Source organism: Callospermophilus lateralis, chromosome 1, assembly GCF_048772815.1.
Source record: "Callospermophilus lateralis isolate mCalLat2 chromosome 1, mCalLat2.hap1, whole genome shotgun sequence".
Lineage (NCBI taxonomy): Eukaryota > Metazoa > Chordata > Mammalia > Rodentia > Sciuridae > Callospermophilus > Callospermophilus lateralis.
The window spans coordinates 19,823,482-19,850,062 of NC_135305.1; the positions used below are offsets into that span (position 1 = coordinate 19,823,482).

General features: G+C 39.0%; 1 protein-coding gene across 2 annotated transcripts; it reads right to left on the reverse strand.

The window, feature by feature from the left end:
* Nucleotides 1-538: 538 nt before the first annotated feature.
* On the reverse strand, nt 539-24,026 carry Bpgm (bisphosphoglycerate mutase). 2 transcript variants are annotated; one of them, XM_076860259.1, is made up of 3 exons: nt 23,907-24,026; nt 13,636-14,297; nt 539-1,503 (listed from the first exon to the last, which is right to left on the reverse strand). In XM_076860259.1, exons 2-3 carry the CDS (start codon nt 14,234-14,236, stop codon nt 1,328-1,330), a joined length of 777 nt encoding a protein of 258 aa, XP_076716374.1. In that variant the 5' UTR covers nt 14,237-14,297; nt 23,907-24,026; the 3' UTR covers nt 539-1,327. The 2 variants fall into 2 exon arrangements, with proteins under 2 accessions (XP_076716374.1, XP_076716383.1); XM_076860268.1 differs by having other exon boundaries at nt 13,636-14,037; nt 23,907-24,004.
* Nucleotides 24,027-26,581: the final 2,555 nt, after the last annotated feature.

The following is a 26,581-nucleotide window of genomic DNA, read 5'->3' on the forward strand; positions in this document are numbered from 1 at the left end:
TATGGCCAGCTGGGAGCAGACCAGTTCAACTTTTCAGCCATCTTCTTCATCTAATCTCTAGGAGTTCTAAATTAAATACTGAATGGAGAGCAAGTAGCAGCAAAGATTTCAGACTTTACTTCCTTCAAATGTCAATTTTAACTATAAAATGAATGTAAGTAAACTAAATCCACCAAAGAAAACCTGAAAAATGATAAACAGCTGTAATAGCTATTCAAATTGCAAATTTTTTATAAGACTTTATCACTGAAATGGCCTACCCTGACTACTCTGTACTATATACCATAATATTTTGCCCTTAGCTGAATAACATAAGAATGTGACAAACCCCAATATACCACTCCCTCTGCTCAGGTGAATAAATCATATGCACTATATTCTACATTCCCCAATGCCAACCTTCAATTTAAAGACAAGGAGAAGTGTCAGGGTGGTAAAATGAGTGCAGTCCTCTGAGTGTTAACAGGAAGACAGGAGTACAAGACTAGTTGAGACACCAGCCTAAAATTTATCAAACACATGAAAACACTTGGAGATGTCATTTTCAGTCACAGAACTTTATTTTTAAACCAACCCTATGTACCCAACAATTAAAGTTCAAAAAACTAAAACAAAACCCAAAATGAACATAAACAGCCATAGTTGTCTATATTGTATTCATTCTAGTGGCCAAAGAAGAATTCTACTGAATACTGAACAAAGGATGACTCTGGACTAGAGAAAGTTAGGGGCCTTGCTGCTGCTGTTATCATAGTGGCTGCTGGCCTTCCTGAAGGACCCATCTGTGATTTTCCCATTAAATAAATGGACCTCTGGTCTTAATGACCAAAGCATCCCCTTTCCTAGAGGAAAAGACTAGTAATAAATACTTACATACAGTGTATTATCTAGTATTCCTTACTATCATTTCAGAAAGTCTTATTAAATAAAAGGTGAACTACTTATTGAAATAGTGCCCATCCATGGTGACTCGATAATGATTTATTGAAAAATAAATACCTTAAACTTTATCTCCACCTGTTACTCTTCCAACTCAGAAACTAACAAAACAACCCGAATTAACCACCCCTGGTTGCTAATTTGTGCCTAATTCAAACAGGCCTAGCAGGAAAGCTAACTACTAAGACTAATGCCATTAGTTCTTAGGTACTCTAATGCTTCATACCAGCCTGGATAAGTTATCTAGTTACCTATACAAAATTCTGCTGCACAATCTATCCCTGGAAAAAATATGGAAAATCAGGGGGGAAAAAAGAGAGAAATCAGCACCCGTAACACACTGCATGCCATTCCTTCTGCGTCTATTTTTAGGCAGTACTCGGAGACACTATGGGACTTTTTTCACTTTTCCTTGATCATCCACTTTCTTAATGGCTTGCTGGATAGCCTCTTGGTCACCCAGGAACTGGTGAGGCCCAACAGCACGCAGGTTTTCATCCAGTTCCAGGAGAATTGGGACTCCAGTAGGGAGAGTAATGTTAATAATGTCTTCATCTGAGATACCTGTTGAGCAGAAGAGAAAGGGACAAGTGTTAAAAACAAACTCCAGAGGGAGTTCTGTTTAATTGTTTAACTGCACATTGACTTAGTTCCATATTAACTGTTTGGTTGAAACCAGGCCAGGTGCTGTGAGGGTTTCCAACTACAATTTCATAATGCCGGGAACTTTCTAGAAATTTAGGGATTCACATCAAGTGCTGAATCTTAAAACAGTATATAACTTCTGGGGCAACCTGCTCCTGCCTAGTTACATGTGGAAGGAATTAAAAATCATCTTTTCCACACTAGTCTTAAAATTAGGACTTTCCATTAATGTCTGAATCTAGCTCATTTGATGGGAATGTGGCTGGTTTTCAAACACTAAGTGAGCTTGGAAAACCCCAGGAATTCAAGCAGGAATTCTCCCCCAAGGCTTAGGGAACATAGCCCAGGGGAATCAGGAAAGGACTTTACAGTATGCTTTGTAAACAGCCCTCATTCTCCAACTGTCCCTTTACATCCCCCTACTAGGAAGATATGCATAATGGACAGGTCACCTTTAATCCTTTTTAAAATACAAGTAAATTGTTGGTAATTCAATCTGAAGCAGAAGAATTACCATAGTTGTAATGGTCACTGTGGTACTAACAATATTTTCATTATTACAATTACTTTTAACAATAAACAGCTAACATTCTGAGCACATACTACATGCTAGGTACTTTTCCTTTTGTGAGACAATTTCCCTAAATTGCCAAGGCTGGTCTTGAACTTGCAATCCTCCAGCCTTAAGCCTCACAGGTAGCTGGGATAACAGGTATATACTACCATGCCTGGCTTACTTATTCTAAGTACTTTATATGTATTATATGAGGCTATAAGTTACTGTTTTCTCCATGTAACAATTTCTGGCACACAGAGGTTAAATAACTCAAGACCACACAGAACAAATGGCAAAACTTGGATTAAAACACAGAAGTATATACCTGGGCTTCTCTGAATTCAAAACAGAAAAACAGAAGATATGAGAAAAAAGATGGAACAAACTAAAAAGCAACTGAAAATATTCAAATTATTTACTTTAAAAAAACAATTGGCTGGGCACAGTGGTGCATGCCTATAATCCCAGCAGCTCAGAAGGCTAAGGCAAGAGGACTGCAAGTTCAAAACCAGACTTAGCAATTTAGCAAGGCCCTGTGTCTAAATAAAATATTTAAAAAGGGCCAGTTTGTGGCTCAGTTGTTAGGTACTCTTGGGTTCAATCCTCCATACTCCAAACAAAACAAAACAAAAATTCAAAAAACATAAATGCTCTATAATCTCAGTGACTTGGGAGGTTGAGGCAGAAGGATAGCAAGTTCCAGACCAGACTTGACAACTTAATGAGACCCTTTCTCAAAATAAAAGATTAAAAGGGCTGGGTGGGATGTAACTCAGTGGTAGAGGGCCCCTGGGATCAATCCCCAGTAGGGGCAGGGGAGGCGGGACATAAGTGTTTTAATTACATAGACTTCTAAATTCTAATCATATGTTTCTATTCCATAAGATAAGAAGGATCTAGGCAGAGCAAATTGTGAGATGAGTCCAAGGTTGTCCTTATTTGATGGTGGCAGAATAAATTATTACTAGTTAGCTATAAGTGCACTTTGTCATTTTAATAAGTCACTGGTTATAACTATACCAGCCAAGAGCCACAGAATCAATGCACTGAATCCTTACTCAGTGGGATAGCTCTTTATTCCAATTTCAGGTCTAGGACCAGAAGAGCTACCTACTAACTCTGATGTACAAGCTATCCAAATTAGAACAACTACGAAATAAAAGAATCCTAACTTGTAAGAGATTGTCTCTTCCAAGTGTGCCAGCCAATCACCTCCCTTCAATATACTAACTGTAAAATTTTAGGTAAAAAATTTCTCTGGGCTTCCAATCCCTCTGTCAAGTTAAAAAGAGAAGAAAAAAGAAACACATGCTTTACCTTTCCGAGCATTACCAAAGGTTATGGGATAAGAGGACTAGCTTAAAAATGAACATACAGGAAAAAGTACCCATTTCTTCTACCCCTAACAGGTAGAGGATTTAAAGGGAAGACTGTTTGCCCTGCCCTCATCTCATGTTGTAATCTTACTCAGGATTATCCCCACAAACTAAAGCTGGCAAGAACAGATGCATTCAGACAGGCACCCAGCTGCTTAGCTGGGAGTTGAGCGCTCTAAATTCTAAAAGTCCTCTGCCTCCACTGGGTCAGGAAATGTCTGCTGGCTGTGCGGGAGGGGAGTTCAATAGTATGTGGTTTAGAGCCAGGGCACCATTGGGGCTTACAATCCAGCAGTTCTCCCTCCGAAATCCAGGGAAAATTCTGTAAATCCTCAATCTTGACTCACCCATCTAACCAGTAGCTGAGTACAGTACTCTAGAGTAGAACATGTGTGACTTTGGCCAGGATTTTACCTCCAATGAAATGAGGGAGGATAGTTTCTTCCAAAACCAGAGTTTCTCTATTTCATACTTAATGGTTAGGAAAAGCAGAGACATCTTAGAGGTCTGAGAAACACAGGGACACCAAGTACTTTCTATAATCATCTGTTGTGCAAGACCATGTTTTATCTGTTTCTAGAATCTATAAGCCTTGGAGAGAAAAAGAGATTTCATAGATTTCTCTAACTAATCTGGTTTCGTAGGTCTCAGTCATGGTTGGCTGGCTCTATTGCTCTGAGCCTGAGGTAAGGCAGAACATCATGGTGGACGGGTATGACAGGAGGAAAGCTGTTCAGCTGATGGTAACCAAGAACCAGGGAGGGAGGACAGGCAGGGACAAAACAGAGTCTAAGGTCACTCTCCAGTTACCTACTTCCTTTAGCCATGCCCCATCTGTCTACAGTTACCACCCAGTAGTCCATACAAACCATTAATCTACTAAATGGATTAATGCACTAACAGAGTTTTAGCCCTAATCATTGCCTAAAAGCCCCACCTCTGATTCTTGCTTTATTAGGGATCATGCTTTCAAAACATGAGCTTTTCAGGGAACTTTTCTAGGCCAAAACCATAGCAGTCCATCAATTAATAAACAGATAAATTAAATGTCACATAATCATAAAAAAGGAATATTATTTGAGAATAAAAGGAAATGAAGTACCAATACATGCTGCTTACATGTAAATAAAACATGCTAAATAAAAAAGCCAGTCACAAAAGGACCACATATTGTATGATTCTATTAATATGAAATGTTCAGAATAGGCAAATCCATAATGACATGAAGTAGATTAGTTATCTACAGCTAGGGGGAAGTGACATAATTGTGGGTGGTGACAGCAGAAGGGTACATGAAGGTAATGAAAATCTAATTAAACATCCATCTTCTCAGTCATCATTTCTTTATAGTGAAAACATTTAAAATCCTTTCTTCTAGTTTTTTAAAGATATATAGTACACAATTGTCATCTATTGCCTCTCTACTGCACAACAGCACACCAGAACTTCTTACTAATATTTAATTATAACTTAGTACCCTTTGGTCAACCTTTCCCCACCTGCCTCCTAAAATAATTTAAAACTGATTGTGGTGGTGGATTTACAACTCTGTGAATCCATATCCACTGATTCCTCACCCATAGATTCAATCAACCAGGAATGGAAAAGACTTTTTAAAATATAGCTATATCAAATACGGATAGACTTTTTGTTCTTGTCATTATTTCCTAAACAACTGTTGTATTTACATTGTATTATGTATTATAAGTAATCTAGAGAAGACTTAAAGTAGATAGGAGGATATGTGTAGGTTACATGCAAATACTAAGTCACTGTATATAAAGATCTTGAGCATCTGCAGATTCTGGTATCTGCAAGAATGTCTGAACCAGTCTTTTATGGATACCAAGGGACAAATATATACTAAAAAGCAATGAAGGGCTAGGTCTAGGTTTAGCTTAGTGGTAAAGTGCTTGCCAGTGTGCATGAGGCCTTGGGTTCAACCCACAGTACCATGACAAAACTAAAAATAATAAAATAAAAATCACTAAATTGTCCACGATGAGTGATATAGATTGTATGTGAATTACACCAGAAAAAAAAAGCTGTTACACAAGTACTAAACAGGTTCAGAAAGGTTAAATAAACCTGCTCAAGTCACAAGACTGTTAAGGCAGTCGAAGTGGAGCTTTTCTTAGATTTTGTTGTTGTTGTTGTTATTGTTAATTTCCAAATCCTAGGGCTTACACTATAGTCATCTGACTTGTTTATGGTTATTTCCACCACCACAGAAGGAAAGAGGTGCAATGTTTATATTTTTTTCTCCTTTGTGACAGGCTAGGTTCTCAATGGACACCAGCACCTGGTGTTCCTAGGACTGAAAAAGGGCATAGACAGGTTTGGCTAGCTCTTGAAGTAGCTAACACTGGAATTGTGATGGGGCAGGTTTAGGGTACTGTCTGCATGACCCAAAAAAGGAGGTCTTTGCAAAGGAGCTAGGGCACGTGTGGGACCCACTTGTTTGTCCATGACTTCAAATCTACCTAGGTCCTCTCTTTAATAACATTCTCAAACTCACACCTATAGCTTCGCTAACAACCCACTTTTGTGTGAGTCCATTAAACAAAGGCCACCAGAAACATCATCTTTCACCTATAAAGGAGGAAGCACACAACAAAAATACTCTTTTTCCAATAAATAAAGTTAATATTCCACTTTATTGAATCTTCAGGAAATTTTCAGTAGACTAATTACTTTAAAAATATTTAAAATACTTAGACTGGTTAATAATCAGTCAATGAGACTTAAGCAATTAAAATTTTAAAAGAGCAAATTAAGAAAAACCACAGTGAAGCCATCACTCATTACTCAATCTTGGTATAAGCTATGTTCTGCATCCTAAGGAAGTTAAGCCAACAGAACTCCTGAGGCTAGAACACTGAATCTGCACTGGATTAAACCAAAGTGAATGAGGGGTGTATTATATAATCTTACTACAAACTCATTCACTGGGACATGACTTGAAAGCTAAAATGAGTGGCTAGCTAGCATATCACCTATCTGACAACTGGCTCTTTTTTTTTTTTTTTTTTTTTTTTTTTTTTAATACAGAGCTCAAGAATGTTCTACAAAGAAATATCACCAAGCTCTCACACTGAAACTACTTATCTCCATCGTAGTCCCTTTATAGACATCTATTCATGTACCCAGTGTCTTTCTAGAATCTTCTTGTAAGGGGCACTTAGGAATTAACTGTGACCAATTTAAATGACTGGAATATTTCTAGTAAGAAAGTCAAGGATGTAACTCTGCCTAGACAGTCATTTCCAGAAAGTCAAATCTGCATCTATAAGTGCCTCCCCCAAGTCACTATAATGAGAACAGTCACATACACTGTACATGGATGGCAGGGCTTACCACTGTGCCTTTGTGAAAGGGCTTGTGCAAGTGCTAGCTTCTCCCATCAACACTATGAATTTCTTGAGAACAAGATCTATGTCTACTATATCTAATCCATTCCTATATCACCCTGGCTCTTAAAGTAAGGTCTTACCATTGCACCAATTTTTATAAATATTTGTTTGACTGCAAGTTAGCACTATTATGGGTTAGCTCCTAGGATCCAGAATATATTTAGTTATATGGTCCACCATATAGACACACTCTGTATTAATTTATTTACTTATTCATTGATTTATTTTTTGCAGTACTAGGAATTGAACCTAGGGCCTTACATGTGCTAGGCAAGTGCCCTACCACTGAGTTACATCCCCAGTTCCTGTTTTACTTTTATTTGGAGACAGGGTCTCACTAAATTGTCCAAGCTGGCCTTGAACTTGTTATCCTCTTGCCTCAGCCTTCCAAGTCACTGGGATCACAGGTGTCCACCACCATGTATTTATTATATGAATATACTTTTTACACATAACTAAAATCTATGAGGGATAAAAGATTAATTAAAATTTTCAAAACATAAAGCTAATGTATGAAAGCATTCCAACTGGCCAGATTTTAGAGAGATTAAAAGGAAAACATAAACTCCTCAAAAGGTTAGACCTTGTATGTCTAATTCACATGGAGGTGCTAAATCCCTAGGCCCAAAATCAGAACCTGATTTTGTGGACCCTGGGCACATAGCTGAACCGAACGAACTCTAATTTCTTGGGCTTTCAAACTGAATCTAGTCTTTTATGGTTGAAGCCTTGATTAAAGATTGTGTTGAACTTAACAAGAAAAAATGGGAGGGTTAAAAGGCTCTTAGTCTTGAACAAAAAGTTGCTTACATTTAGTGCTAATAAATACTTTAAATTAAATGTCTTCAACATATTCTTTGGTTTTCTCTAAACTGTTTGCTAGAAAAATCTTGAACTTCAGGAACTGGGAGAAGAGACAATAAGGGAGCCAGAAAGATTTGTTAGAGGACAGAATGAAATGCATACATTTTGACACTTTAGGATTAGGAGAAGAGAACCAGCTGCAGTCAGTTCATTCAACTGTGAGGTTCCACCCATTTCCCACTTCCCTTAAAGTCAAGCAAATCATAATTAAAATTCTACTGACAATTTGTGATAAGAGTTCTATATTTTTCTGTCACCAGTAAGAGCTAAAAGAAGAGATTCTGAATTTCATAGATGATCAACCTGTTTTTAGTTTTAGTTCTTTAAAATCTGAATGCTGCATATGTACAACTTTAAAATAGGCAGGCTAGGGAAACAACTGAAAGTGAGATATTTGACTATTGTAATATGATGATAGAATGGCAGCTGCTGATTTAGAATAAGGCAGAGAGAAGTATCCATTCCATATTTAATTTTATAGTTAATACTGTATATAAGGTTTAAAAATAGAGGTTACTATAAATCTTTTATACTGAAACACAAGAAAGCTTAAGCATACCACCAGGCAACTGAAGAGAGGCCTGAACTTGCTGCTTCTGAAAATATCACACTAAATGCCAAAGGTGACTAATTTAGTCCCCATCCCCACAGCTAGTCCCAAATGACCTTTCCTCCCCAATTCTCTAATTTCACCTGGCCACTTCTTTGCCTTGCTATGCATGCAGCTGCATACAATTCTTCAGGGATCAAGTCTGTCTTAACGTGAGAGTCTTGCCTGCTACTCTTACTCCAAACTTGAACTGTCTAATCCAGTGCTTGGACCCAGACTAAACATTCTACTTCCTCTGGCAAGGTCAGACTACATCCAACGCTCAGTTTGGTACCTGATTTTTCCTTCAATGTGGACCAGCAGGAAACAAACAGGAAGTGACTATGCTGACCACAGAGAAAGACACACACGCCTGTCTGGAACACTACAGAACAGGATGCTTTTAGATACTAAGCCTGTGTTGAAATTTTTCACAGTGCTTTGCAAGAAGTGTGTCTGAACCTGTCAGAGGTGGGCCCTGCTGTAACCTGGACTTACTAGCATAGTACAGGTCATTATTTATGTTTCTAAAAATCAGTAAACTAATCCCTTAAGAAGAAATTTTCCTACTATATAATATTGTCATTTTTCTTCTTCTTCTTTCTGGTACCATGGATTAAATCCAGGGGTACTTAACCACTGACCCACATCCCCAGCCCTTCTCCCTTCTTCTTTCCTCTGGAAGTATTAAGAACTATCAGATTAAAGAAAAACAACACCCGGGGCTGGGGATGTGACTGAAGCAGTAGCGCGCTTGCCTGAAATGCGTGTGGCCCGGGTTTGATCCTCAGCACCAATACAAACAAAGATGTTGTATCCGCCGAAAACTAAAAAATAAATATTAAAATTCTCTCTCTCTCTTTAAAAAAAAAAAAAGAAAAAGAAAAAAAAAACACCCAAACTACATATCATTTACAAGCAAAAATATTATATAAATAGCTGGGCACAGTGGCACATACCTATAATCTCAGTGGCTCAGGAAGATCACAAGTTCGAGGCCAGCCTCAGCAACTTAGCAAGGCCCTAAGCAACTTAGTAAGGCCCTGTCTCAAAATAAAGAATAAAGGGCTGGGGATATAGCTCAGTTGACAGAGCGTTTGCCTCACATGCACAAGGCCATGGGTTCAGTCCCTAGCACCAAAAATAAATAAAGAATAAAAAGGGCTGGGTATATAGGGCTGGTTAAAGTGCTTCTGGGTTCGATCCCCAGTACTAAAAAAAAAAAAAAAAATTATATGAATAAGTCATTTGACACAATTGAGGCATCTCAATCAGCCACAAAGCCTTACCTAGGCATGACATGTGGTTCCCATGCTTGCAATTCTTAGACAAGAACGTTACTTAACTCTGAATCAGTAACATTTACTTGTACTATTCATCTGCATTGGCTCCAAGAGGTCCTTGTTGACCTACTCCTAGACTAAGTGGTTGTGAGAAAGAAAAACAGCAGGTGGAAGCTTAATTAAGGCTCCAAAGTTTGGTGGCAAAGAAGCAGTCATAGTTCTGAGATGGAAAAACCTTTACGAGAAGAGCTCATGACCTTTAAGTAACATTAGCAAGACCCTAACAAAAGTTCATGGTTGGATGGAGGATGCAGCTCAGTGTAGAGCACTTGTCTAGCATGTATGAGGCCCTGGGTTCCATTCACTGGGACCACAAAAACAAACAAACAAAAATCTTCAAGGTCCAGCACCTTATAAATAATTTAAAAAGGCAATTTCCTCTACTGACCATGGTTTGATGTTGCTAAACAGAGGCAGCACCAGAGAGCTCTACGCTTTGAGAAGTATAACAAAGACCCTCCAGGTGAGTGCAGGTAGGTGTGTACAGAAATCTTCGGTTCATCCTACAACAAGCTCCCCTTGGCTATAATTTTGTAAAGCAAAAAATCAAGGTTCTAATTGGGGCAATGGTGTTTTCATTGGATAAAGCAGGTCTTTTTTCAAGGTATAATTTTCATACCGCAACATTCACCTTTTTTGGTGTATAGTTCTATTGGTTTTGACAACTTCATATAGTAATGTGACCACTACCAGTGACGAAATAACACAGCTCTATCATCTCTCCAAATTCCCTCAGCCTTTGCAGCCTGCCCTTCCCTAAATGATCTGTGTTCTGTCCTGATAGTTCTGCTTCTTCCCAGATGCCACACAAAAGGTATTATACAGTACATAGATTTTTGAGCCCAGTTTCCCTCACTTAGCATAATGCAATTGAGATTCATCCACCTTGTTGGGTAGATCAATAGTTTGCTCCTTTCTATTACAGCAGTTTCTTTAGGCAAAATAGCTTAGTGATCAATAATCAAATGAAATAAAAATATGACCTAGATACATAACCATAACTTTCCAGTGAATTCAGAGTCACATGAAAGTTTCTACATTACATGATATATGCATGTAAAATGTCTCTATTCATATAAACTCCCCAAAAGCCCACCTTGTAGAGCTTAGGGAGCACAATTCAGACCACAATATTATGACAACAGCAGTAATGATTTAAGACTCAATGCATCCATTACATTACCTTTGTTGTGGTTTACCTGCCAAGGACTCTCTGGACTCAGTTGCTTACAATATAGTATTCTAAATAAAGAATAGATTGAGGAAATAGATATTTTTCAGGAAAAAAAAATATACAAAAAACGTCCAGGTGGTAATCACATGCAGCGAGTCCTCAGACTGGGTTTTGGGCAGAGTTCACGATTCTAACTATCATGATCACGGCCAAGTCATCTGAGCCTCTCTGGGTTTCATTTCCTTCCACAGCACCTGTCCCCTTCCCCAATAAGGAAGAAGTGTCAGTCAGGATTTGACTGCCTATATGGTAATGCCATAGTATTGAACACTTGAAAAACAACATAACAACTTAAGAACCACACTCTCTGTTGCTAAGGTATGCAGAAGACACCTCTAAGTGTAGATGTTAGAGCAGATGAATAATACTAGCATATCTCAGTGGAAAGATCTTCAGGCACCTTGAGATTGCAGGGTAGACCAATATTCTAATTAGGTATTTAACTGGGGTCCTTATTCTTCCTACCCCCAAATTACAGCTTTTAAACAATTAAGAAATTAGTTTTAGGACAGAACACTATGCTGTCATTGATTCCATCTGTTACCACACCTTTTCCCCAGGCATAGGTAATATGGCTTTAAGCTTGATCAAGCTGTTTAAAGCTCAGACAGGGAAAAATTGAAAGAGTCCATTTTATGAAAAAATTTTAAATAAACATGCAAAAAGCATATACATATACAAATATTTTACTCTTTTAACTAATGTAACTTCCCTTATATATAGAAAAGTAAGCTTTTTTCCTATATCTAATCTTACCTCCTATAAGTAATTTCCCTCTACCCCCACCCCCTCTCTAACTACCACTGGTTAAACCTTCTTCCCATTTCCCTTAAAAAGAACAGTAATAAATAGTTAAATTAGCAGTGCACTAATAGGAGAGGGCATCTGGAACGAGCTGTAGTTGGGGCTGCAGAATAATCTGAAAGAGATCTAACTTGAAGGCAGGTGAGGAGTAAATGGCACTAAACAGCAGGGGGCTTTTTTTCTTACTTTTTTGAAGGGGAGTTTCCTGGGCTATGAAGGGGAGGAAAGAAATATCCTGAAGGAGATAGTGGTATTTTCTTTGGGGAAGGGAGCCTGGCTACAATAAGATCTAAGCCCTGTCTCTGGAAAAGGAGTCTGCATAGTTGGATAAAACATATTTTCTGGCAGAAACTTTGAAATTCTGAATTTCAGTTCGCTGTTGTCTGACAGGAACCTCAACTCTTCTTCAAGCAATAAAATATTATAGTCTATTATGATGAAGTTACATGTCACTTCATCAAATACCTGATTCTTCTGAACAAGGAAGAATCCTTTTCCTTTACTTAGCTGAGTAAATGTGTGTGCACACACAAACAGATCAAGTGCCATGTGTAGTCAATGAAGTTATTAACAGCTAATAAAGTCTGCAGATTTTAGATATCTGCCTGAGTAACAGATGTCAGGTGTTCAATTATAACAAAGTAATCTCATTAAGATCACTTTATTTTGTTACCAATAGCCTCCTTCTACTTATTCCTTCACAATATCAACCTCTTCACCTTTACACAGCCTCTTCTAGAAAAGCAAAGCACAGTAAAAAGGAATGATGGAGAAATGAGTCTAAAACCTGTAAGCTAAATGCTAACAGTGATGAAAACAGAAAAATAGAGTAGACTACTCAAACAGCACATCCCTGTGGATTAGTAAAGGGAGGTGGGATGAGGAATGTCCTGAAGGTGTCAGTGCAGTCACTACCACCCCACAGAAGTGAGCCAGAGTCCTCAGAAGGGTTCCTGTGACTTAGACTAAAGGTTAACAATAGAGTAGGACTCAGCAGTTGAAAGAAAATTAAGGCTGATTAGCTCCAAGCTTTCATTTGACTCAAGATAAATTAAAAAGCCAACTGTGGCTATATTTTCCTCCCCTAGAACGTTCTCCCAATCAGTGACCTGATCTAGGAAAACAGGACTGGAATAAAAGAACAGGTCAGGAAGCCAGGTCTGAAAACACAGCCGCAACTGTTTAAAGCTGGAGTCCCCCCCACCGGTGGGGGTTGGCCAGACCTGGTGGCACACACCTGTAACCAGATACTAAGGCAGGCTAAGGCAGGGGATGGCAAATTCAATGCCAGCCTTGGCAACTCAGTGAGACCCTGTCTCAAAAAATAAATAAATAAATAAAAAGGGCTGAGGGTGCAGCTAACTCAATGGTAGAGTACCCCTGAATTCAATCCCTAGTACTGCCAAAAGAAAAAAATCAATTTAAAGTTTGAAGAAAGTGGGCAAAACTGAAGTCTAGATAATTTACTTAACTTGAAAAACTCAAATAAATTTACTTTCAACCCTGCAGATTGCCCTTACTAGACTCCTTTTATCTTACAACAAAAAATCTTTATATCAGTGCTTTTCAAAGTGTGGAACCCCAAGCAGCAGTGTCAGCATCACCTGGAAACCTCTATGAAACGCAAATTCTCAGACTGCACCCCATACCGACTGATTCAGAAACAGAATTCATTATCTGTCATACAGGGTCTGAAAACCTCTGCTTCCCATGTTAAAGGCACGGGAGTTTGGATTTTTGGAACAAGTTACTTAAGTCTGAAGTGACAAAGGGACAAAGACAAGGAAAGTCTATTACGTAAATAGTGTTTCAATAGCTTAATTTCTAGATTAAGGCCCAACTTTAATACTTAGTGACCTCTATAAGTAGTACCTTCCAGATGTTTCAGGAGTGCTCTACTGCTGTTCCCATGAGCAGATATCAGAACAGTTTTTCCCTTTAGTACTTCAGGCGCAATCCTTTCATTCCAGTAGGGAAGGAGTCTCTCCAGGACATCCTTTAAGCTTTCAGACCGTGGCAGTTGATCCAAGGGTACATCGCACAATTTATACCTCCGGTCACTGTAGATTTCATGGTAGTAGGGATGAGACTCCTCAATGGGAGGTGGGGTCACATTGTAGCTTCTTCTCCAGAGCCTCACCTGTTCTTCACCATGATTCAAAGCCATTTTCTCCCTGTTCAGCCCAATCAAGGCTCCATAGTGACGCTCATTCAGACGCCAGGAGCTTTCCACAGGAACCCATTCCTGCCCCAGCTCTTCCAGGATCAGCCAGGCTGTGTGGATGGACCGATTAAGGATGGATGTGAATACGAGATCAAACTCAAAGTTCAGTGATTTGAGCTGCTTCCCACAGTTCCGGGCTTCCTCCACTCCTTCGCTGTTAAGTTTCTGATCCACCCAACTACAAAATCGGTTTTCCTTATTCCAAGCACCCTCTCCATGTCTTAGCATAATAAGTTTATATTTGGACATACTGATGGCTGCGGTTCCCTGACGTTTTTGAATGGGATACTGTTTAAGGACAGCAATACATCTAGCAAGAGAAGAACAAAAAGTACAAGTTATATTCATTATTCAAATGACTACCTAGGAAAGGAAGCACAGTTTTACAACAACCAGTTTCTAAAATAAACTGAAATTCCTTTGAACAGTTTTGACGTCAGACATCCGTTTTGTAGTGCATATAAGCATATTCTCCAGACAATTAATTACAGACAACATAGTGGACTTAAATTTTCTGATGGCTGGATAATGTTAATTTTATGATATAAAACAACAGAACACTTCATTCTCATGGCATGCTGTGTTTCTGCCAGATAAAAAGATAGTTTATGCTTAGAGTAGTGAGGATTCAATAGAATGAGTTATAGATGTCTAAAAACATGACTAGTAGCTGGGATCTCCCCGCTCCTAGCAGCTGACTCTACATAGAAGGCATGCTTCTTACTTTTAGGAAAAGAAATATTTACCAGCCTCACCTTCTTATTACAGAAGTTATTAAACAGGTTATCTCAGTGAACCACCACATAGATCTGTATATATAACTGACTGTGGCAACCAGCTCTTTTAATTCTATAGGCTACACCATGTAAGAGCAAATTCAAGGTAAATAAGACACACTGGCTCAATATTCAAACATGAAAAGTGATTTTAGGTGACATTAAACCAAATATGGTGTCACCGAAATAATCTTTCACTTGCCTCAAGACAGAGCTATTGGCAGGAATAAATCCGGATGTAAAACAACCTATCCAGTGCAAGCAGCTGTGAGATGTGGCCTGTAGAAAGAGATTAACAGGAGCAGGTCTGTGGGAGGGAGAGGAGCCACACTGATAAGGAGGTACTGCCTTCTCCTCCTCCCCAACCCTACAGATAAAATTACACACACCAGCCACATCTTAGCAGGAGAAGAATCTAGTAAAGTGGGACATGCAACCTAAAAAGTGATTTTGAATCCCCTACATTCAAACTGCAGGCCCAAAGATTATGGCTCCACTCGGTCCCCTGGAAAATCTGCAGATGGGCTGCGTCAGCCGGCCTTCACTCTCCTTGCAGTGAACATATCTACACTGACAAATGTGGTTTGGTTGACATGCCTGGCACTTTCCACCTCCACCCCAGTGTTTTTCCACACTGGGGAGCGAAGATTATAAGAGCATCAAGGCCTGGTTTTCTGCCATTCTTGGCGATTTCTTTACTTTTCTTTCTTTCTTTCTTTCTTTCTTTTTTTTTTTTTAAGAGAGAGGTGAGAGAGAGGTGAGAGAGAGAGAGAGAGAGAGAGAGAGAGAGAAAATTTTTTGATATTTATTTTTAAGTTTTTGGCGGACACAACATCTTTGTTTGTATGTGGTGCTGAGAATCGAACCCAGGCCACACGCATGCCAGACAAGCGCGCTACCGCTTGAGGCATATTCCCAGCCCCAGCAATTTCCATTAACTGGAGATTTTCTGTCCCACTTAAACTGAGATTCACAGACAGTTATATAACATCACTGACAAAGTTCACTGGAATTTAGGCCTAATTTCTATTTTTCTTTAGTAATTCCTAGAGATTCTAAAGTATAAATGCCTTTTAAATAAGGCTGCAAGACTCAGGAAGGAAATCTGGTTGAGGTGATTAGCAAGTAGCTGAAAGGCTACTAGTTAGGATTGTGATGTCCCTTTCTTGTCAAGCATCAGATTTGAAGCTTTGGTGCACATGGAGCAAGAAAGCCCCAGGTGACTAGAAGGGATAGTGCTCAGGGCTCAGGTGAAAGCATCTCACAGGGCTGAGAATCTCTAGGGAGGGAGTACCATGTTCCTATCTTCAGCCTAGGAGAGGCATATCAGGCAGAAGAGAGAAGCTGACAAAAGCCATCTGGGCAGTGCTTTGACAGGAGACTGCCTGTGTCCAGGAGCAGAACTTTCATGAGGTTAATAAAGCTCCAGCTTCAGGTGCCCTCACTCAAAAGAGACAAAGCAATACATCCAATGAATGGGTACTGGTGTGTGTGTGTGTGTGTGTGTGTGTTTAAATTGCAAAAAAAGACATTTTCTTTTAAAACCCCCAAACCACCACATAATAAAGCTTCAGGCCAATGGAGAACTGTATCCACCCTTTGTAACCACTTACTATTTTATTTTTTGGTAGTAGTGGAGGTTGGAAAAACGATAAGCAAACTATCAACTGTACCTTTACCTCAACCTCAGTTTGTCATGTCAAGAGAAGCCACCAGGCTGAACAGCTAAAGAATCTATTTCTCTTCAGAAGAAGAATGTGGTGGACAAATTCCACAGGCAGAAACCCTTCCCTATCCTCTTTTGACTATGGACTACAGCAAGGGAACAAAACAATGTAGCAATGAATACTCAGGCAGCCACCACCAAGCTTTGCAGGATCTAATCTGCTATCCTGGATTATTTTGTTTAAAAAAATAAAGCAAACTGTTTTCTTTTTCACTCAAAATACATATACTAAAACAGAAAATAGCCACAAAAATGATGCAAATACACATATTCCCTCACTGTGAGGTCAGGAGGTGAATATATAGGCTAAGTACCAAACCTGTAAGTCTATCTCAGGTAAATGAAAACTTCCTTCCCTCCTCCTTTGTACTATCAACTGACTTTCCCTATTTAACTGTTGAATGCATGCAAAGGAGCTCCTGAGGAATACATACACCTTAGACCAAGCTGCATCCAGACTGATGCTGGTCATGTTGTATCTCTAGAACCTACCATATTATTTGAGGCATACAAGGCATTTAGTAGGTCTGTTGATTGAATCAAAATCAGTTAAGACACATATTATTAAATTGCATCACTGAGGCAAATGTTTAACAATCCTAGAAGTAACCATCCAAGTAAAAACAGTCAGTTGGCAGAGCTGAGATGTTAGCAAGCTTGAACAAAAGAATCCCAGTGTATTTCATGGCAAAACAGAAGCCAAGAATTATTCAGTATAGCTTGATACAGTGAACTTTTATACTGTAAGTTTAGAATGTTCACAGATGGCCATAACCTCTACAAAGAAAATGGAGGTTCTGTTTAACTTGTCCAAAAACACATTCTCACTAAATGGCAAATTGGGACTGTGATCTAGGTATTCTGCTTCCAATCCCTGTACTCCTCCCTCCTCACCACCAAGGACTCTGGAGTCTTGGTCTGGGGATGTGAATTTACTTGGCTTCACATCATAGAAGCATCTCTGTTATAACCCCTTCCAAACCCAGGCCACCATTTCATAAAATGCATATAACAAAGAAAGTATAAAGGAAGGTTCAACCCATCACTGCTCTTGAGATGAACTTCAAGGCACAAAGTCAGGTCAAGCAGTAGTTGCCCCAACTTACGAAGAGGTAACTCACCAAGAATATATGCCTCCACCTGGCCCCTCCAAATTAAAAACTCCTACTTTTAAAACCTCGAGCTTTGTTTTCCACTTTATTTTATTTTTGGTAAAGCTCACCATCATGCAGTTTGCTCTCAAGGTTCTTCATCTATCCTATTGCTGACACTTAAGGACTAATTTCCATCAAGAATCAGTAAATTTCATCAACAATTACTTCATGCCAAAGAAAGGCCACACAGTTTATAAGGATTATCATTCCCCAGAGTTTCTTCCTTTTTAAAGTAGGTTTGGCTTGAATTAAAAGTTTATTAACCAAACATTTTTTACATGACTTTCCTCCCTTTCTTTCCTCTCCAGTTTTTCCTTCCTTTTAGCCATTACTTTCTTAGTTCCCTGACACCTAATGTGTGCCTTGACCACTCTATAGGAATGTCTCTCAAAGGGCTATAGATTAGTCACTTCTTACTAAGTGCAGACCTTCTTAGGACTCGCACCACTTTGACTCCTATGAAGCTGAATACTTCTATCAGAAAACAAATTTGCTAAGCTTTCAGTGCTGCAGTTCCTCCAGCGCTTCTATTGTTTCATCCTGTCTTGGTCTCTGTTACCCACCTGTGACAGTACTGTGGTGATGATCATGATGATATTAATCATAACAGCTAACATTCACATGGTACTTACCATGTCCTTGGGATTGTTTGAACCCTCAACCATCATTCCATGGAGTAAGTTCTATAATTACTCCATTTTACAGATTCAGAAACAGGAGAAGAGGCAGGGCTGGAATTCAGTCTCAGACTGGACCCCCAAAGCCTATACCTATGTTTTGAACCATTCTATTCCACTGCCACACATAAACCCAAGGGTCTGCCTTCCGTGTCTTTGGAAACCCAATTTTTTCTCACTACTTTAATTGCACTAAAATGAATGAATGATATTCCCAAATATCCTTCAGTCTTCCCCAGCCTAGTCAATTAATACATTCTGCAACATGGGTTGCAAACCCCATTAGGGCAGAGCACAAGTGTAGGCTTGTGAGGAACATGGACTCCAACACAGATTATGTGTTCAACAAAGCAGTAAGGAAAGGTGACATGATTTTGTTGTGTGTCTGTCTGTCTAAAGTTGAAAATAATTCACACCACGAGAAGTACTTCAATCATAAAGGAGGTGGGAAGGGAGAGATTCTTTCTGAGTAAGACTTTATGGACATGGCACTATAAGCTGGATTTGAAAAGTTATTTAAGATTTAGATTTATAGAAAAAAAGAAAGGAATTCTAGCCTATGGGGACAATGAGAGGAGTTAAAGGAACAAGTGCCTATACAGAATAGTAAGCCATTCAAACTAGCTGGGGTTATAAGTAGGGTGACTATATATTCTGATTTGCCTAAAACTGGCCTGTTTCCTCCCCCAACATTATTACTAGGGCCCCTTTCACACTTAAATGTCCCATTTGGAAAATTATATGGTCATTCTAAGTATAGGGTATAACCAGGAAGTAGGAAGAGACTAGTATAAAAAGATGAGACTGAATAATGGCCCAAGGAGGACCCCATGCCAAGGAATACAGGTTCTTCTATAAATACTGAGACATTAAAGATTTAACAGCACAAATTTTAGGAGGATCAGGCAGCACTTACACATACAAAGAGAAATAGAAAAAAACAGTAGTGTGAATATTAGTGGTGAAATTTTTACAATAATTCTGATAACACATAATAAAGACTTAGATTAGGATTATGGCTATTAAAATGGGAGAGAAATAAATGTGAAAGACACTAGCTCAACTCAGATGTTAGCAACTTTTTCTATAAAAGGTCAAATAGTAAATTTTTTAGGCTTTGTGGACTATAAGATCTCTGTCATAATTATGCACAATTGTGTAATTCAGCCAGTGTAGCCTAATACAGCTGTAGACAATACACAGATGCATAAATACGATTGTGTTCCCAAAAAACTTTATGTATGGACTTCAAAATTAGAATTTCATGTAATTTTCGTGCATTAAGTATTGCTGTCATTGGATTAACTTCAACCATTTAAAATGTAAAACACATTCATAGCTTGTGGGCTTGTACAAAATCAGGTACTAAGCCAGAAGGTCTAGGTATGCAGATCCCCCTGCATAGCTGAATCCCATACTTGGATCTACTAATCACATCAGCATTTATTATCTTAATTAAGCATCCTATCTCAGGATACTACCAACATTATTAAATCGCCAGATTTTATTTTTGGCCAGAAATGCACAGTACCTTAAATTGAATCCCATTCATAATTGTTTTTATTCTTCACTGAAGACAATACTGAAGATATTTGAATCAGTTTGAATACCTGACTTTTGCTTAACTGAATTATTTAGGAATGGGTTTAAGAGAGAACTATGGAGAAAATGTGATTCATCTTGTGAACTTCCTTCAAAATGTAATCTGTCACTCAGGCATGATTTATCCCTATAAGACATCTCCATAAATTATGGCCCAGTGCTTCCATTTCAGGGGACTGCATACTTACTTAAAAGTTAAGTGCTATGCAGTTGACTTGGTAGAAAAGAAATAAATAGATGATTCAAAGGACAAACTGTGAAGGTGATTTATGATTTTTGAAAACCTTTCACTAGGAGCTGGGTTATAGCTCAGTGGTAGAGCGCTTGCCTCTCACATGTGGGGCACTCTGCACCACATAAAAAATAAATAAATGAAGTAATGATATTGTGTCTATCTTAAAAAAAAAAACTTTCACTATATGTGTATAGAAATTCCAGTTAGATTAACTATAAAGCAAAAAAAAAAAAATCCATAAATGCCATCACAGTATTTATTGGGCAAGGAAGGGACAGAGAGTGTGGACCTAGGAATGATGCACATGCTAGGCACTATAATTACTGAGGTTACTTCATAATATTTTCAGAATCTCAGAGTAGTGTCAACATATGTAGCATGGCCATCTTGCTGGTGCTTCCTACTCCTGTCTCTTATTAAGCCATATAATTTCACATACCCTACTCTCCATACCTGGGGACCATCATATCTTCCAAATTAATATTCCTAGGACTTTGCTTCTTCCCTTCCTGAAGTGTTTCAAAATTAATGTGTGAGACTCCGTATCACAAAGCATGAAAAGGTAGGGCAAATTACAGGGTAAAGTTCAGCCTAAAAACTAGATTTTCTTCCATTTCCAAAAATTGGGCAAGAAACTTAATTAACAATATAATGTCAAATAATATAAAATAAGGAACACAGGCCCAGAATAACTTTAATCTAAAGCTTATACTTAAAGATCAAATACTCACATTGTTTTCCTAGACCACTCAGATATTATCCTCTGTCCAAATCCTCACTGTACAGCTTTGAGCAACTTTTAACCCCCATTGAATTAGAAATATAACTTTATAGAAGATGGGCTGGCTATATTTGAGGTCTGAGAAAGAAGTTAACCATGTCTCTGATGAATTAAAAAGGAACAGTTCTCAAGAGAAACGAAATGTGGTGTTTAGTTCCTTGGAGCGTCAGTTATCTTAACTAAATATGCCTTCCCCTCAAATCAAGTACAATACCAAATGTTCAAATATGACTGTACCTAAAGGTACTTAATATTCTATGGACCATTATTTTCCCTAAAATTTTACAGTCACTTTTCCATTTGTATTTACAGTAATAAGAACACCTTTGGCAGGGCATGGTGGTGTATCCCAGTGACTTGGGAGGCTGAAGCAGGAGGATCACAAGTTCAATGACCAGCCTCAGCAATTGAGCAAGGCCTTCAGTAACTCAGTGAGACCCTGTCTTAAATTTAAAAATAAAAAGGGCTGTGGCTATGGCTCAGTATAAAGTGCCCCTGGGTGCAATCCGCAGTACAAGGAAAAAAAAAATCTCTTCAACAGGAGCAAATACTCTCATTCATAGTGTTTTTCAGACTATTCTTAACCTTATATCATATTCTAACATTCCCTACTGATCAGAATGATAAAAAGCAATAGGAGGTAGGATCCCAATCATGGGGAAGAGATATAAATATGTAATAAGATGAGAATTTGCCTGGGCCATGGAGTTTGGTTCAGCCTGCTTGGTATCACCAGTATGCAAAATGCCCACTCAAGATCCTCTTTCCTATCTCTGGTTATTTACTTCCCTAGGTTAGTAACTCTGTCAATACAAACTGTTTCCCCCAAATCCCAGAAAGTGTGAAGTCAAAAAATCCAAACATGAAATCACTCTTCTGCTTCTTGACAGTATGATCTTGAATAAATTCTTTGGATCTCACGATCCACATCCATAAAATGAGGATAACAAAATTACTCTTCTCAAGGAAGTGTTAGGAGTATTAAATGAATTATGGTAAAATGCTCTAACAAAAAGTGAGTAGTAGAATGGAGCAGACATGGACTAACTCATGAAGACTGGCCCAGTTCCTAGGCCCATCAAAGCAATCCTTGCCTGGCTGATGGTTCTAATAGAAGCAAAATTTGGGAACAAAGCACAGCGATGGGTGAGGTTAGAGAGAAGTTTAAATAATAAAAGGAAGAATGCAATCAAATGTGGTGGATGGAAGAGGGTGATGGAAACAGACAGTCCTAGAAGCATACCAAATACCAAGAAATATTCTGCAATTCAAATGCTTTAGTAAAGTGGTCAATGTTTTATATTCTATAAAGCATATATTTCCCCACATTTGTGGCCAAGCTTCAAAGAAAGGGTTCATTATAAATATCTTTTGTCCTGTTTCCCCATAAAAACATCCTCTCATACCAGATTTCATTCCAAAGGTATTCAAGAAACACTTCAATTCAATCATTTTCGTATCCTCTGTTCTCTAGGCACCAGACACACAAAGACAAATGCATGGGTGAATTTAGATATATCAATCACTACTTAAGGTGGAATATACCTTTTAATCTCAACCAACTGTAGAAGGCAAAAGAGTAAGAAAGACTAAAAGATTTACTGAAACACTAAGAGTGGTTGTCTCTGAGTGGTGGGATTAAGCATTGACACCTTCTGCCATATTATACTTCTTCTGTGCTCTCCAGATTTTCTATAGTGATCTACTTGATTTGGTTTAGTTTACATATGGAACATGTTCTTGAAGCTGGGAAGTCTTACTTGCTAACAAATTTGATACAGAATTTACTGCAATATGATTTCACTTGTATATTTGTAATAAAACTATCATGTTTATTTTAAAATATACTGATACAGGCATGGGGCCCAGAAACAATCTAATGAAACTTCTGCTTTTTAAAGATGTGAAAATTAAGAGTCAGAGTTGAAACGATTTGTTTCAGATCACACAAATAAGTAACAGCTTCAGGACTAAAACCAAGGTATCTCAACTTCTAACTTGGAATTCCTTCTACTATGCCATTTGTTTGAATGACGCCTCTCTAAAATCCACCATCATCTGGGGAGCATCTATGACTTGTGAGGTGTTACAGAAATACAGAAATGGAAAAAACTTAGTCCCTGGGTTCAGAGTAAACAGTTTTAAAATAAAAGTCAAACTGTCATGAGTTTTGCTTTCATTATAGAAAGCCTTAGTACCTATTAATGAAACTTAACATTTTTTTTTTTTTTTCTGAAAAGTTCCACATGAAGTTAGTTAACTCTCGAGTACCACGCACAAGCCATAAATCCTGCTTAATTTGTAAGGAAGGAGGTGTGGGAAGTTAAGTTAGCTAAAAACCAATTATCCTTCAAAGTCTAACTATGACCTTAACTTCAAGTATGCATTTCTTTCGAGTTTCTCAGGTGCAATATCAGTCCCCATCCTGTGGAACAGAGGGAATTGCAGTGACTTTTATTTTTCGTGTTTCTGTGAACCTGTGATTTGGCGCCCGAAACCACTGCCTTCACTCACCTCCCTTCCTTCCTTAGCGTTCGGGTTGTTGGTTTCGGGGTTTTTGTTGTTTGCTTGTTTTCCTATCTACTCACACTCACAGGACCAAGCCTGCCGCTGCCCTACATACAGTGGCACAGCCCTGCCTCCTTCCAGGGAGTCTGCTATGGAAGGGGCTCTGCCCCCGCGCCTCAGCCGTCCAGGAGAGCCAACCAGACACCACTACCCAGGAGGTTCCTCCTTTCAGCTGACATCACTCTCTCGAGAGGCGCATGCTGAGAAAAGGGACAGCGGGTACGACCCTCGGGGATACCTGAGGGTCACAGCTTGCCTGGTAGAGTGGTCGCCTGATTCCGACCAGAGACTAACCTGAGAGGACATAGGAACTGCCTTCTCCGCACCTCAAAAATAAAACCCCACATGATTTAAATATAGAAACGTTCGCAACGGTAACACTGCGAACAAAACCACTCACCTGCAAAAAGACCACCAGCACCAACAGCCGTTCCTCTGGGCCGCGAAGCGGGCAGCGCCGCCTGGAATTCATCGTTACGACCGGCATCGACGCTCTTTTCTAGCCCTGGAGCCAGACGGGGCAGGTCCTATGTCTCTGCCTATTGGAAGGGCGAGCTGTCGCTCATCCCTGGCTCCGCCCTACCCCCCCGGACTGACCACGGTCTTTTCCGTTCCCCAAATCCCAAGGGTAAGAAGCGAGGCGATGATTGGCTGTATGAGGAGACGAGCTCTCGTCTGGGCCAATAAGAATATGGTTTTAGAGCCGGTGGGCGGGCTTGGGCCTAGGGAAATAGAGAAACAAACCCTGGCGCGTCGCCAAGGCAATAGGAAAACCCCGGAGCTTGTGGAGACCCAACGGTTTGAGATTCTAGAAAGTGTTTGGCGTCATTGGGAAACACCTGCCGAGGGAGAGAGGCGTTGGAGGAATCTTGGAAGAGATGAGGTGATATTTCTTTTACTCACGGGAAGTTTTCGGATTAAACCCTGGGGATGAAGCCAGGCAGGCATCGCAGAAGAAAGCTCCTTTATAACAAGCCCTGGTGATAGTAACTCATAGATCGTGAATAAAAAGAAAGCTGCTCAGGTGCCCGATTTATAGGCAATAGCTCACTCTTACTTTCTCTTACTGCTTTAAAGGCTCTCCCTTGGGTTTTCCCTGAAAGATTTTAGCTGGGAAGAAATGGTGAATGGAATTTCCCAAAAGCTTCTGGAACAGAGAATGGTAGGACGGCGTAGAATGGGAGAGAATTATAAATTTGGAGGCCAAACAAGAGAAAACTATGAAAATGCTGGCTTGTCAGGCCCTGGAAGCTTCCAAGCAGGCATGAATTTCCACACAAGGTTTGAAGCGTGTGTGTCAGAACTTTTGTCAGGGTGGGAAAGATAAGGAATGGTATTTTTGTCCAACCACATGAGAAGTTCCCCTTCTTGATTTCTAGAAGCTTTCCTGTCTATTATTTGGGATCCTTTGGATTTTTCCTGTTTCATTCTCAACAAGTCCAGTAGGTTTGTCACCAGCCAGCAGGTCCTCAAAGTAATTATGCATGTTTTTGAAAAGATAATCTTACCACGTTTTTTTATTTTATTTTATTTTTTACTGTGACACATTATTATTTGATCCCTCCGTGGTTATAACCCCCTATCTAGTGATAGTTTGATTTAAGTCTGCCCAAGATTAACTAGAATTCAAGTCAACTAGAGGAGGCAGCTTCCAAATCCTAGACACTTGTCCATTTGCTGTTTTCCCTTCCTTCATACCACATGAGGATGAATTAAGGAAACAGCTTTTCAGATGCTGCAGTGTGATATGTCAAAGCTGATTATTCCACGTGCCAGCTATGTATACTGTGGAGGATAAAGACAGTCATTCAGTGGGCTGGGGTGTGTAGAGCGCTTTCCTAACTTGTGGGAGGCATTGGGTTCAATTCTCAGCACCACATATAAATAAATGAATAAAATAAAGATCCATCAACATCTTAAAATATGTTTTTTTAAAAAGGCAATCATTTAGAGGTGGGAGTGGTGACACATGCCTGTAATCCCAGCAGCTGGGGAGGTTGAAGCAGGAGGATTGTAAATTCCAGGCCAGTCTCAGCAACTTAGTGAGGCTCTAAGCAACTTAGTGAGACCCTATCTACAAATAAAAATAAAAAGGTCTGAGGATGTGGCTCAGTGGTTAAGCACCCTTGAATTCAATCCCTGGCACCAAAAAAAAAAAAAAAAAAAGCCATTCTTAAGTGGCAAAGTCTTATGTCATTTGACATTTAGGGATACTGATTCTGGACTTATGGACATTTGCTCATTGGATTTAATTTTGCTGCTGTTATGGATACCCATGGAATACTAGTTTGTCACATATAGCCTTAACAATATCAAACATGCCCTTTAGAATCATTCATAAGTTACTTTGGTATAAGATGGAAGCAATTACCAGTGATTCTGTTGGGTAGGAATTAATAAGCAAATTTTAGTCGGGAGCAATCGTGGTCTTTGTGACATAGATACACACAGAGACTAACAGAATTACAGTAGTCACTGTTTTCCTATGGCAGGACTGTTTCTATAGTTACCAGGATGTGATATGGTCATATCCTAGACCTTGTGTTTTGATCTATTTGATGAAGCATGTCTCTTAGGAACTTTTAACTAGTGAGTTGTGACTCACAAAGTTTCTTAAACGCACCTAAGGCAAAGATGAATTCCAAAGGATTTTAGACTAATAAAGGGCCTCACAAAATTAACTCTAGCTCCTTGTTGTACAGGTAAAGAAACTGAAATTTAAGTGATTTGCTCAGAATTTTTGGTTGGAAGCAGGGCTGGGACAAGAACCCAAGGTTGCTAATTTGTAATTTTAGTAAAATGCCCCCTCCTCCTGCTGCTTCTCTCCCAGTTCCCCTCCCAAAGCAATATATAGTTTTTAAAACTCAAGATTATTCATTTTAACTTACCTTAAGACCAATTATGAGGAATTCAATTCTGATATAGTAGACATTAGGAAAATAACTTTTCTCACTACTTCAAATGACTTTTGATGTAATCCTGCTTTTATCCACACAAGAAATGAGAAAGCAATAAAATATTAAAGCCATGTTGTCTCTTTTTCTTTCTGTTATGTGTTAATATTTGCCTATAATA